The sequence below is a fragment of the Engystomops pustulosus genome, chromosome 4, assembly GCF_040894005.1.
Source record: "Engystomops pustulosus chromosome 4, aEngPut4.maternal, whole genome shotgun sequence".
NCBI classification, from domain to species: domain Eukaryota; kingdom Metazoa; phylum Chordata; class Amphibia; order Anura; family Leptodactylidae; genus Engystomops; species Engystomops pustulosus.
The window spans coordinates 101,480,784-101,493,067 of NC_092414.1; the positions used below are offsets into that span (position 1 = coordinate 101,480,784).

The 12,284-nt window shown below is 40.7% G+C and overlaps 1 protein-coding gene across 1 annotated transcript in view; it reads right to left on the reverse strand.

Annotated features, from left to right (window-relative positions):
• LOC140126906 (uncharacterized) overlaps positions 1 to 12,284 on the reverse strand; it is a 56,132-nt gene that overhangs the window by 4,614 nt on the left and 39,234 nt on the right. Inside the window, exons 10-13 of the mRNA XM_072146920.1 lie at positions 10,571 to 10,631; positions 8,685 to 8,893; positions 4,223 to 4,409; positions 2,261 to 2,356 (exon numbers count right to left, since the gene is read on the reverse strand). Of these exons, the coding sequence (XP_072003021.1) occupies positions 2,261 to 2,356; positions 4,223 to 4,409; positions 8,685 to 8,893; positions 10,571 to 10,631 (553 nt within the window). The remainder of the gene's footprint in view (positions 1 to 2,260; positions 2,357 to 4,222; positions 4,410 to 8,684; positions 8,894 to 10,570; positions 10,632 to 12,284) is intronic.

Below are 12,284 nucleotides of genomic sequence, written 5' to 3' on the forward strand. Positions count from 1 at the left end.
AAGAGCATCTCTGAATGCACAGTACGTCGAACTTTGAGGCTGATGGGCTACAGCAACAGAAGACCACACCGGGTGCCACTCCTTTCAGCTAAGAACAGGAAACTGAGGCTACAATTTGCACAAGCTCATCGAAATTGGACAGTAGAAGATTGGAAAAACGTTGCCTGGTCTGATGAGTCTCGATTTCTGCTGCGACATTCGGATGGTAGGGTCAGAATTTGGCGTCAACAACATGAAAGCATGGATCCATCCTGCCTTGTATAAACGGTTCAGGCTGGTGGTGGTGTCATGGTGTGGGGAATATTTTCTTGGCACTCTTTGGGCCCCTTGGTACCAATTGAGCATCGTTGCAACGCCACAGCCTACCTGAGTATTGTTGCTGACCATGTCCATCCCTTTATGACCACAATGTACCCAACATCTGATGGCTACTTTCAGCAGGATAATGCGCCATGTCATAAAGCTGGAATCATCTCAGACTGGTTTCTTGAACATGACAATGAGTTCACTGTACTCAAATGGCCTCCACAGTCACCAGATCTCAATCCAATAGAGCATCTTTGGGATGTGGTGGAACTGGAGATTCGCATCATGGATGTGCAGCCGACAAATCTGCGGCAACTGTGTGATGCCATCATGTCAATATGGACCAAAATCTCTGAGGAATGCTTCCAGCACCTTGTTGAATCTATGCCATGAAGAATTGAGGCAGTTCTGAAGGCAAAAGGGGGTCCTAATAAAGTGGCCGGTGAGTGTATGTGTGTATGGTGTAGTGACTGCAGGGATATATTTATGTGTCCAGTATAGTGATTGCAGGGATGTTTACTGTTGGTGTGTATTTTTTTTTTAACAAAATGTGAATTGCCTAATTGTAAGTGAAACAATGTTGGCTAAGTCCTTAAATACATTTCTTTATGATTATTAACGGGGGGATGAGCCATTTCATTTACCACCTCTTACCAGATACAATTGTAACCAGTTCCGCAATATTTTTCCATTCATTTTACAGCTTGAGTGTGCAGAGAGGGGTGCATTTTTTGTCTGACTACTTCACCAGAATCCCTTGGCCTGACCCTGTTTGACTGGTGTTTATACTATTTTTAACTAGTAAAAAAAATCCGCAGAACTAAGGTCCTTAACATTCCTTAAAATAATGTTAACCTATCAATGCTACCAGCCATCTCCAACCAGTTGAATTTTCTCAGTTGCATTTTCTTCATGTAACATTTCCTTTATGTGAACCAATAACTAATAACTAACTAAGTGGTTCAATTACCTTTATTACATATGATGTCTGATGACTCTCAGACTGTATTTCGCTACAGTAAATAATAAAAGGGGGCCCTTCAACATTCGATGGGAGGCAGTCTGACCATAAAACCTGACCTCCATTTAAAAGAGTCACTAGTATTTTAGAGGTGAGGGCTTAAAGTAAAACCTGTCAATCAGTTATTCTAAGAGGCTGAAGAACAATTATTGATTAGGAGACGCAGCTCCAAACCTTAAGTAGTGGTTGTGCATGGGATTGCAGCAGACTATAACATTGTGATATCCAAGTAAATTAGAGCAAGTTGTAGTACTACACACCGCCACTACTACAGCACTGTTTTGTCAACTATAAAGTGCTTATTTTGAAAATCTGATTCACTTACTCAATACATAATATAGATTGTGTATCTTAATAACTGACCTCTTTAAAGAGACTATGGGGCACATTTACTTACATTCCTGATGGAGTTCACTGAAAGTGTATTGCCCGACGATAATGCACTCTGCCGCGATTCACTAAGATTGTGCGCCTGATATCCTGCATGTGTGTCGCTACCACGTTCAGTTCTGACAGAGTTCACCGTCTTTTTAGTGTTGTATGTATGTGCTTAGGCTTGCGACACAAACTGAAAGTTAAATCCCGCGCTCAGTCCAAAACAGTCGGATCGTCCGATGGGACGCCGCCTAAATTGCGTTGCATGGAAGCCAGCGCAGCTGTGCCAAAAAAGGATCAAGTGCGCCAAAATCCCAGTGCAGACACTTCTTAAATACCTGTGCATGCCGCTTAATCCCCAAAACGCTGCCTAGTCCGACAAAACTGCGCAGCGCAACCCTTTGTAAAAGAGCGCCTATACTTTAATTGGTCTAACAATGTAGGGTCTTCAGTTTTTGGAAAATCCTTTTTTCATCTTTTTAAATCCACTTTTATTTTGCATAAAAAGAATTACATTGAAACAAAAATATCACAAGAAGAATGCCTTAAATTCTTTACCTTTGCTTGCCCGCTGAGTGATGGTTGCAAAAGATGGGTAAGTTTTGAGTTCCTATACGGTACATGGAGTGAATTCGTCTTTAGAGCAGTAAATACCTTCAAGCAATGAAAGCAAAGGTAGGTTAAGTTTTGGAGTTTCCAGTGAGTTCTTCAATATTTAGATAATATTATAAAATCTTTGTCTAAAAATTTTGGGAGCCCTGGATTTCTATGACACATTATCGGTTTAAATTAATAATTTAATTTTGTTTAGATAAAAATTGATTATTCACACAACTACATGAAAGTGATGAAAGTTCAGTCTTAAAGTAAACAATTTTGCCATCTTAGTGGAGTACAGTTAAGACAAATCATATATCGATATTGTTTGTTTAATGAAAAGTTATACAATTTTCCTATATACCTTCGGCATGAATTCCTCACAGTTTTCTTGATCTCTGCTTGCTGTCCTTCTATAGATAGCTTCTATGTTTACTTCAAGTGGATAGTGGTGACGGACTTAGTTACAGAGACCTGATGACAGGTGTCCTTTAATGACATAGATGTTCATCATGTCCATGTGGGACTGTCCAAAAAATCCATGTAAAATTTTTTCATGGCTCAGGAATTTACTATTAAATTTTACCATTGAAGTTAATGGGTGGGTGAAAATTGACATGAAGGCTACATTCACACGACCGTTGGAGGACGTATAAAAGGCTGCCTTATGCAAGTCCCCCATAGGCCAGCAATGGGCGCACAGAGCCGTACTGTTCCGTACCCGGGAAAAAGATAGAACATGTCCTATCTTTCCCCTTATTATGGCGCCGTGCGCCTTATATTGCTATGGAGAGGGTTTGGGGCAAGCGTAGCACGGCGGTCACATGTAAAGTCGAAAGTAGACTTTATGACATGATGACACATAGACATGATGGGGCATATTTATGATTTATATGATTGCCCCGCCTCCTGATGTATCGGGGCAGGCAGCTGTGCAGCGTTTATTCTACGCCAATGAAAAGTCGCCTGCAGCAGAGAGTGCGCGGGGACAGTAAAGCCCAGTACCGGCCCACTCCCGGCCGGCTGAACAACCCCCCCCCCCCCCCCCCCTCACACGTGAAGGTGGCGGAGAGGGCAAAATAATTATTCAGTGATGGGGCGCAGAGGTCTGAAAAATATGCTGCGATGCCTGAAATATGAATTCTAAGAATGAATTGGGGGGAAATATCATGTGTGAAAATACATTTTCTTGCTCTCCTCCATAGAAAATGCAAAGATGTGGGGAGGGTTTTCTGGTATTGTTTCATAGAACAAATAAACTTTTTTTTAAAAAAAGCCAAAAATGGCACAAATATCCAGGCATTTTAAGTTATTAAACGTACCTACTGCATTTTTCCTCTTTTTTTTTTTTTTTTTTACAGTATTTTTTTTAGAATACTGTTATCCTGTTGGAATTTCCTTACTGTACCTTCTCCGAGTTTACTTCATAGATAAAACAATTGAAATGATTGAATGTTTTCTGACTTGACTTTAATTGAATTAAATTAAATCAGGATTTAATAAATAACAATACTATGAGAAAGACCATTTTAGATGTGATTTGCTGGCAAAATATCTGCTATGAACCTAGGGGAAAGTGCAAAGCAACTTCTATTACAAATCGGCGAATGTGTGGAAAGCCTATCTATGCTCATTAGCCAATTGTAAGGGCAAAGAACACACATTTTCTACAAGGATTTCTGTTTACAAGGTGATGAATTATGTCATTGCTTTCCATGATGCCTCTGCTGCCGGGAGGAGATGCAGGCAGCCAGGCTTGAGACTAGGTGGCACTATTTGTCAAAGTAAAAGCAGAAATAGCAGACCGTCTTTTCTCTTGGTTTATGTGACTAGAACATGTCAGTGAATTTTCTAAATAACCATTTGTAGCTAATCTTTTGTATATACAGAAATATCATTTGTGGCATGCATTTAGAGCATTACCTGTCCTAGTGCTGTAAGAGATTTGTTAATGGCAGCAGCCTCCACCAACCGCTGGCCTGTAGCTTCTGTCTTCGATATACGTTCTGATCCAGCCAGGTCACACAGTGTAAGAGTAGAACTTGATGCAATGCCTGAGATTGTATCTACTCCATTCAGGGTAAAAATGACAATGAGATGGGAGCGGGAGCTGAGGAAACAGTTCATAAAATATGATTATCAAATGCTGTATTTTAGATACTGTAAAATATACTGTTTTCTGAACTATGGTATTACATGTTCCGATTTTTATAATAAAGGGGACCAACACTGTAAAATGTTCATCAGTCCCTCCCCCCCCCATCATCCTGACTACATAGAGTATGTGCCCATATACTACTAGCCTGCACTACAGCCTATCACTAACATTGCAAGTGGCATGATGTACTATAGTGTCACATTTGTTTTGACCTTTTGTAGTACTGGGACTTTGTTAACTAATTAGAAACCCCCTTTAATTTGCAATCATATTCATTGCTATAATATTTGATTAGAGATTGGTAGAAAAGATTTTGCTAGGTCAACCAATGTTATTCAGTACTTTTCTGGCATAACTGTTGGTATTGGTTTAGATTTCAGGTACTATTTATATCAATGTGATGGAGAATTGAAGGAAAAAATACAATGTTTGGTACAAAAAATTCAAAAAAATTTTGGGGTTTTTGTCAAATGTCAACATAGCCATAGTGACTACGTTACTCTGCAGAATCAGTTATAGGAGCCCTTTGTTCTTCTGGCTGTTAAGGTGACCACCTAAAAGACATTTATGGCATACCTTATTTAGTTTGTTCATTTATATGTTATATATAGAGTGAAAAATGCAGCTGAGTTATCTCATGTGCTGATACATTTTATCCAGTTACTCTCACCCAGGATTGCTACATATCTAGTTTTAGGTCTAAACCCTGTAGAAAAAAACACAGGCTGCTGTAAACTTCCTGACCCTGACTGACCTAGAGATCCACCCAACTCTGCTCCAGATAACCTAGCTTACATGTTACACTCCTTTAGAAGCATATCTCTGCTAAAGGGAAGCTAAATTACACATTGCCAACAAAGCTTAAATGAACTATATTCATATACTTATTATGTGAATCTAGTGTACTTGAACTCAATGTCTCAATTATTCTTAATATTTTCTTTACTGATCTCACCCTCCAAACTATTGTAGTTTATGTGCCACAAACCTGGCAGATGTGTTGATAAAAACATTGAATAGTGAAAGTAAAGAATTGTATTTCATAAGTACGGTTTTTATCCTTATGTAAACTGCTAAAGAAATTAATTTGACCCTACTGCCAAGTTCTAGTAATACTAATATATCCCTGGTGTGAGAGTAAGGGACCCCATTATCCGACCTGCCACTAAAGAATGGAGGATGCACCATAATATACATTTTATGTGGCACATTGTAAAAAATAATATCTATATAACATGCTGTATCACATGTACACTCACCGGCCACTTTATTAGGTACACCTGTCCAACTGCTCGTTAACACTTAATTTCTAATCAGCCAATTACATGGCGGCATTTAGGCATGTAGACATGGTCAAGACAATCTCCTGCAGTTCAAACCGAGCATCAGTATGGGGAAGAAAGGTGATTTGAGTGCCTTTGAACGTGGCATGGTTGTTGGTGACAGAAGGGCTGGTCTGAGTATTTCAGAAAGTGCTGATCTACTGGGATTTTCATGCACAACCATCTCTAGGGTTTACAGGGAATGGCCCAAAAAAGAAAAAACATCCAGTGAGCGGCAGTTCTGTGGGCGGAAATGCCTTGTTGATGCCAGAGGTCAGAGGAGAATGGGCAGACTGGTTCAAGCTGATAGAAAGGCAACAGTGACTCAAATCGCCACCTGTTACATCCAAGGTAGGCAGAAGAGCATCTCTGAACACACAGTACGTCGAACTTTGAGGCAGATGGGCTACAGCAGCAGAAGACCACACCGGGTGTCACTCCTTTCAGCTAAGAACAGGAAACTGAGGCTACAATTTGCACAAATTGAAATTGGACAGTAGAAGATTGGAAAAATGTTGCCTGGTCTGATGAGTCTCGATTTCTGCTGCGACATTCAGATGGTAGGGTCAGAATTTGGCGTCAACAACATGAAAGCATGGATCCATCCTGCCTTGTATCAACGGTTCAGGCTGGTGGTGGTGGTGGTGTCATGGTGTGGGGAATATTTACTTGGCACTCTTTGGGCATCGTTGCAACGCCACAGCCTACCCGAGTATTGTTGCTGACCATGTCCATCCCTTTATGACCACAATGTACCCAACATCTGACGGCTTTCAGCAGGATAATGCGCCATGTCATAAAGCTGGAATCATCTCAGACTGGTTTCTTGAACATGACAATGAGTTCACTGTACTCAAATGGCCTCCACAGTCACCAGATCTCAATCCAATAGAGCATCTTTGGGATGTGGTGGAACGGGAGATTCGCATCATGGATGTGCAACCGACAAATCTGCGGCAACTGTGTGATGCCATCATGTCAATATGGACCAAAATCTCTGAGGAATGCTTCCAGCACCTTGTTGAATCTATGCCACGAAGAATTGAGGCAGTTCTGAAGGCAAAAGGGGGTCCAACCTGTTACTAGCATGGTGTACCTAATAAAGTGGCTGGTGAGTGTATGTATGCTGTATAGATGTGTATATGGTGAATGGTGTGTGTGTGTGTATGTATGCTGTACATCTTTTTATGGAACTGTATGTGTGTGTGTTGTGTGTAATATCTATATTTTAAAGTGGGAAGAGGGACCCTATTCACCCGCCCCTGGTGAAACACTAATATCACCACCACAATCATATAGCCCACATGATTGAGAAACGTGCACTATAGCATCCCTGCTGCCAGGCTTGCTCCCATGGCTCTGGGCCCCAGCAACAACAGAAGCAATGCACTACTACCCCACTGCATGTATAATGTGTGAATCAACAACGTGGCCCAAATGGGGCAGTGTGCTGGTGTATGAATGAGTATTTCATACATTATTGATCACAGCATGGTCATTAAAAAATATCAACAACCAACAAATGTCAGCCAGATGCCTCCAGAGGCACGCATACGCTCAATTTATGCCGCTAAAGTGAGAGAGGTGAACAACCACTCGAAATTTCTGATACAATTTATCTCCTAAAGAACTATTTGCCAAGAAAGAACCATTGTCTACAGCCTGTGGTTCCTTAGCACTTGAGTTCTGCTTAAATAAATCTAAAGTTTATATGTTGTCTAGTAATACTTTATATGAATGGCTATTTCTAGGTGGTTAGACTGTCTTAACAGTGAGTATAATATGAGATTGCCCACATACACAACATTATAGTTTGTGGTGTTTTGAGGTCAGAGGTTTTCTATTCACACATACAAAATTGTTCATTTCTAAGCATTTTTGTAACCTGTCTAATAATTCCTCAGATCATTGAATTTAAGAACTTGTTATTATATAGTATTATGCCATTGTACTCCCCAAACTTTACCAAACAGTTTTATTGTTCATTGCATATACTTAATTTATACCAAAATATGAACTACAGATGATTATGATTAATCTCTTGGTTCATTTGCAGCCCTGATGTGATTTGCCCTACATTGAGATAAAACATTGTCTTGTAGCACATGTAATAGAAATCAATGTACAACCAATGGGCTAGTGGCACTTCAGGGATTAATTATATACAAATGAATGATCAAAAACCACCCTGCACTTCATCTCTCTGTAAGGATGCCAATATGAAAAATATTTCATTGAGTATTGGAGAATCATTATTTAAGAGTTATTCTAAGTATAAAGATTAAGCATTGAGAGTATAGGGCATAAGCTAAAAAAACCACACTGGCAAATGAAGGGAAAAAAATAGAGTGCATTATCAAGAAGTTATTATCTTGATTTATAGCCGATTTATGTGTCTATTTATCCCAAGAAAAGATTGCTACCGTACATTGAAATGGCTAATGACTATTAAAGCGTAAATTCCTGTTAGTAGAGAGCCATCACGACCATTGTGTTATTAATAGGGTCAGTGTTCCTATTGCATGTGTCTGTGACACCTCCATACACATGAGCAGTAATGCAGGACGTTTATGTGGAAAAAATCTATTGCATTTACTGTGTACATTGGTCTTAGGTCACTGGAATTATAATTTCTCGGGTCTCACAGAATAGAATGCTAAGTTTGTAGAGGTAGAACCATTCTTTCATTTAAACATATGCTTTGGACTAGAGCAAACTTTTATGCTTGACTAAGGAGCCAAAAGGTGACTTTTTTATGCATTTCTGGCACCAAAAGCAATATTGCATGTTAAGCCAATACAAAATGGGGAAGTCAATGGAAGCTATTTTTATCTACAGTAAAACCAACATAAATGATCCTTTTTTACCTAAACTTATTAATCCATAAAGTGGATGTAAATGTTACCTTTCAGTGTTCATTTTTGTAGATGCCACTGTTCTATTCTTCTCACCAAAGGACATTATCCTTTTGATATCTTCCTCATTCAGAACTTCCATTTCGGTTAATCCAGGTAGTGTTACTACTTTTCCATGTGACCTGATCTCTAGCTGTTTGTTCCCATCATGAGAAAGCAGATCCCACACACCTTCATTGTATATCTCTAGCATTGAAATCTAATTGAAAAAGGGCAAAAACACAACCTTATTAAAGCATACCTCTCATAAGTAACACATATTTCAACTAATGACAGGTTCCTATAGCCTTTGTAATACTATTTCCTAATCTATTTTTTTAATTAACATTCAACTCACTTTTAAAAGTTCAGTAAAGCATTTCTGGCTCCCTGCCAGCAAACTGCGTCACTGAAACATTATCATTATCTGCACCCTGCTCTTACAACTCTACTTCATGCCACTAATGTTAATTATATAAGCAGATTGGGAATTAGTGTTAAATAGGCAATGGGAACTTGCCATTAGGTGAAAATAAGAAATCCTGATTGGTTTTGTAGTGTAGCCCCTCACATGCCAGCCCCTCACAAGATGGCTCACAGACTCTCCTCCATACAAGGTGGGCATATGCTGGCACCGATTACCGGTGTTCACCCCGTAAATGCCTCTGCCTCCTGGAGGCATTTAAATGGTGGCGCGTGTACAGCAGTGTACTTTCAACTGTGTCATGTAGTAGGTGCAGCTATTTAGCTATGTAGAGAGTGTCTTCGTATAGCTAGTGAGCTTAGTCAGGCATCAGTAGTATGTAGTGCTACTGAACTAATAGATGAGAAAGTAATAGTTGCTCTCTGAATTCATCGATTAGTGTACTCATTGCTCTGACAGTTTATGCCGTGTTGCTACCAACTAAGTAGGGGGTCTCTAGAGAGGAGATACAGCAGGGCTATATAGCCCCTAAGCACTGTGGATCGTTAGGGTGCCTTAATAGTCCGCACAGCCAGGAGGGAGGTGTATTCACACACCTTTCTGGGTGTTACATCTACCAGAGACTTATATTTAGCTATAATCACAGAGCTTCCCCTTCTCCCATGCCCTCACCCACCCACCCCCTCCCCCTGCTTCTTTCTCGATTCAATATACAGCCTACTAGATCACTGCCTTGAATGAACCAGACTAATATACTGCCGATACCACCCAGTGTGAAAATTAACACAGGGTAACCATACAAAATATCTGCTTACATTGAACTCTACTGACTTACATGTATATAGATGAGGGTTTATGACTCCTATATTGGTATCCCAGGAATACCATTGATGTGTTTAATTATGACGTATACTCTGAAAGGTACACTGTGTTCTTAATTGTACAGTCTTCACCACAATTTTTAATCAAAGATGCTAATAAAAGTAAAATTTTAGTACTTGGTTATGGTATGAATGGGCCAAAGGATAGCCCCCTTTTTGTTCTGCACTTTATTGACCCTACCAAGTATATCCTTTCCCAACTGTTTCCTAAGCATGAAAAAAATTTACTTAAAATGCCCGGTCACTAGAGCCTTTTCAGGCTGCGTCACTAAGGAGTTATAACAGTATGGCTGTTTGCGTTTATGCAGAAATTTATAGTAGTCAACAGTTTGCTGGATTATCCGTTAATATATATATATATATATATATATATATATATATATATATATATATATATATATATAATATAGCCTGTTCCAGAACGGAGAATAAAAACTGAAAGATTGGAGCTTCATGATGAAAGCTGTAAAGGAACGGGCTGAACACAGTCACAGTGAATATACCCTGTAAATCTGGAGCAGTGATAATTGCACACCACTCTGTATTCATTTTATAGTAAGTATACAATACATAGTGTAGTATGAATACTTACCCTTATGACATATTTGACCCTTTCTCTTTCATGACAAATATGCAGAAGTTCTCTAATTGACCTGAAAATAAAGACAAAAATAATGTATTTACATTTGTATTACACTCTGTAATAAAATATACCTTTCTGATCATGTGTTATAATAAAATTGATTTACTTTATAAAAGTGAATATCCAAAGGGACCAAATTCTAGTAGTTGTCATAAGCTAAAAGTATAAAAAGTTATACAATTTTCCAAAATACTTTCTCTATCAATTCCTCGCGCGTTTCTAAATCTCTGCTTGCTGTCATTCTATAGAAAGCTTCTATGGGTCAGGATTCGGGATCATTTGATCCTCTGGACCACCGCGGGATGTTGTACTAGCTGACACCTGGGACCAGAATCTAAGTAGCACTTGGTCTTCCCCAGAGCCCGCCGCAAAGCGGGATGGTCTTGCTGTGGCGGGGTACCACCAGATCGTTCCACAGGTGCAACTAGCCTGTGGTGGCAGCCAAGGTCGAGGTACCTTTACGGGAGACAGTCTCGTGGTCAGATTCTGCCACAGGATCAGGGCAGGCGGCAGAGATGCAAGGTCAAGTCCAATCCGAGGTGCAGGCAGAAAGGAAACAGGAATGCAGAACAGGAACGCAGGAACACACAGGAGCTGAAACACAGGAACTCAGGAACAGGAACACTGGAATAACATTAGGGAGCTTTCTCAAAGGCTCAAAGATCCGGCAGGGTGTTATGGGAGAGGCAGATTTAAATAGCCTTCTTGGAAATGGCCAGCGCCAATTAACTGCGCGCTGGCCCTTTAAATGTCCTGAAGCTGGCGCACATGCGCCCTAGGAGATGGAGACATGGACCGCGGATGGGAATCAGCAGCAGGGAGAGGTGAGCAGCGCGAACACGTAGGGGTACGGGTGAGCCAGAGAACCACACCCGTGACCCCCATGACAGTAACACCCCCCCCCCCCCTTTGGCCTCCCCCTCTTCTTAGGCTGGAGAAATGTTTGCAAGAAACCATGGTCCAGGATATTGTCCTTTGGCTCCCATGATCTCTCCTCAGGCTCCCAGTCAACAAGGAAGAACCTCTTACCTCTCACTGTATTCATATCCAGGACATCCTTTACCTCGAAGACATTGGTGGAATCAGCCACACGAACAGGAGGAGGCACCTGTCGAGAGTACCGGTTCAGGATGACTGGCTTCAAGAGAGAGACGTGGAAAGAGTTCAGGATTCGCATGGAGGGAGGAAGGTGAAGTTTGTATACCACAGGGTTTATGTGCTTCTCCACCTCAGAAGGCCCTAGAAAACATGGTCCAAGCTTGTAGCTGGGAATTTTCAGCCTAACGTATCTGGATGAAAGCTACCCCTTGTCACCCGGAGAGAAGACTGGAGGAGGCCTGCATTTCTTATCTGGGATTCGGTGCGAGCAGAGACCTGAAGTAGAGATTGGCAGGATTGTTCCCAGACAGATTTGAGATTCTGCACCAAGTCTTCAACTGCAGGGACATCTGAGGGAACTGACAGAGGAAGAGGTGGGCGACGAATTTGTCCATAGACATTGAAGAAAGGAGATGCCTTGGCAGCCTCAGTGTCCAGAGAGTTATAGGAGAACTCTGCCCATGGCAACAGACTGAACCAATCATCCTGATGGGCAGAGACAAAATGGCGAAGATAACATGCCAAGGTTTGGTTCACCCTCTCCACTTGACCATTTGACTGAGGG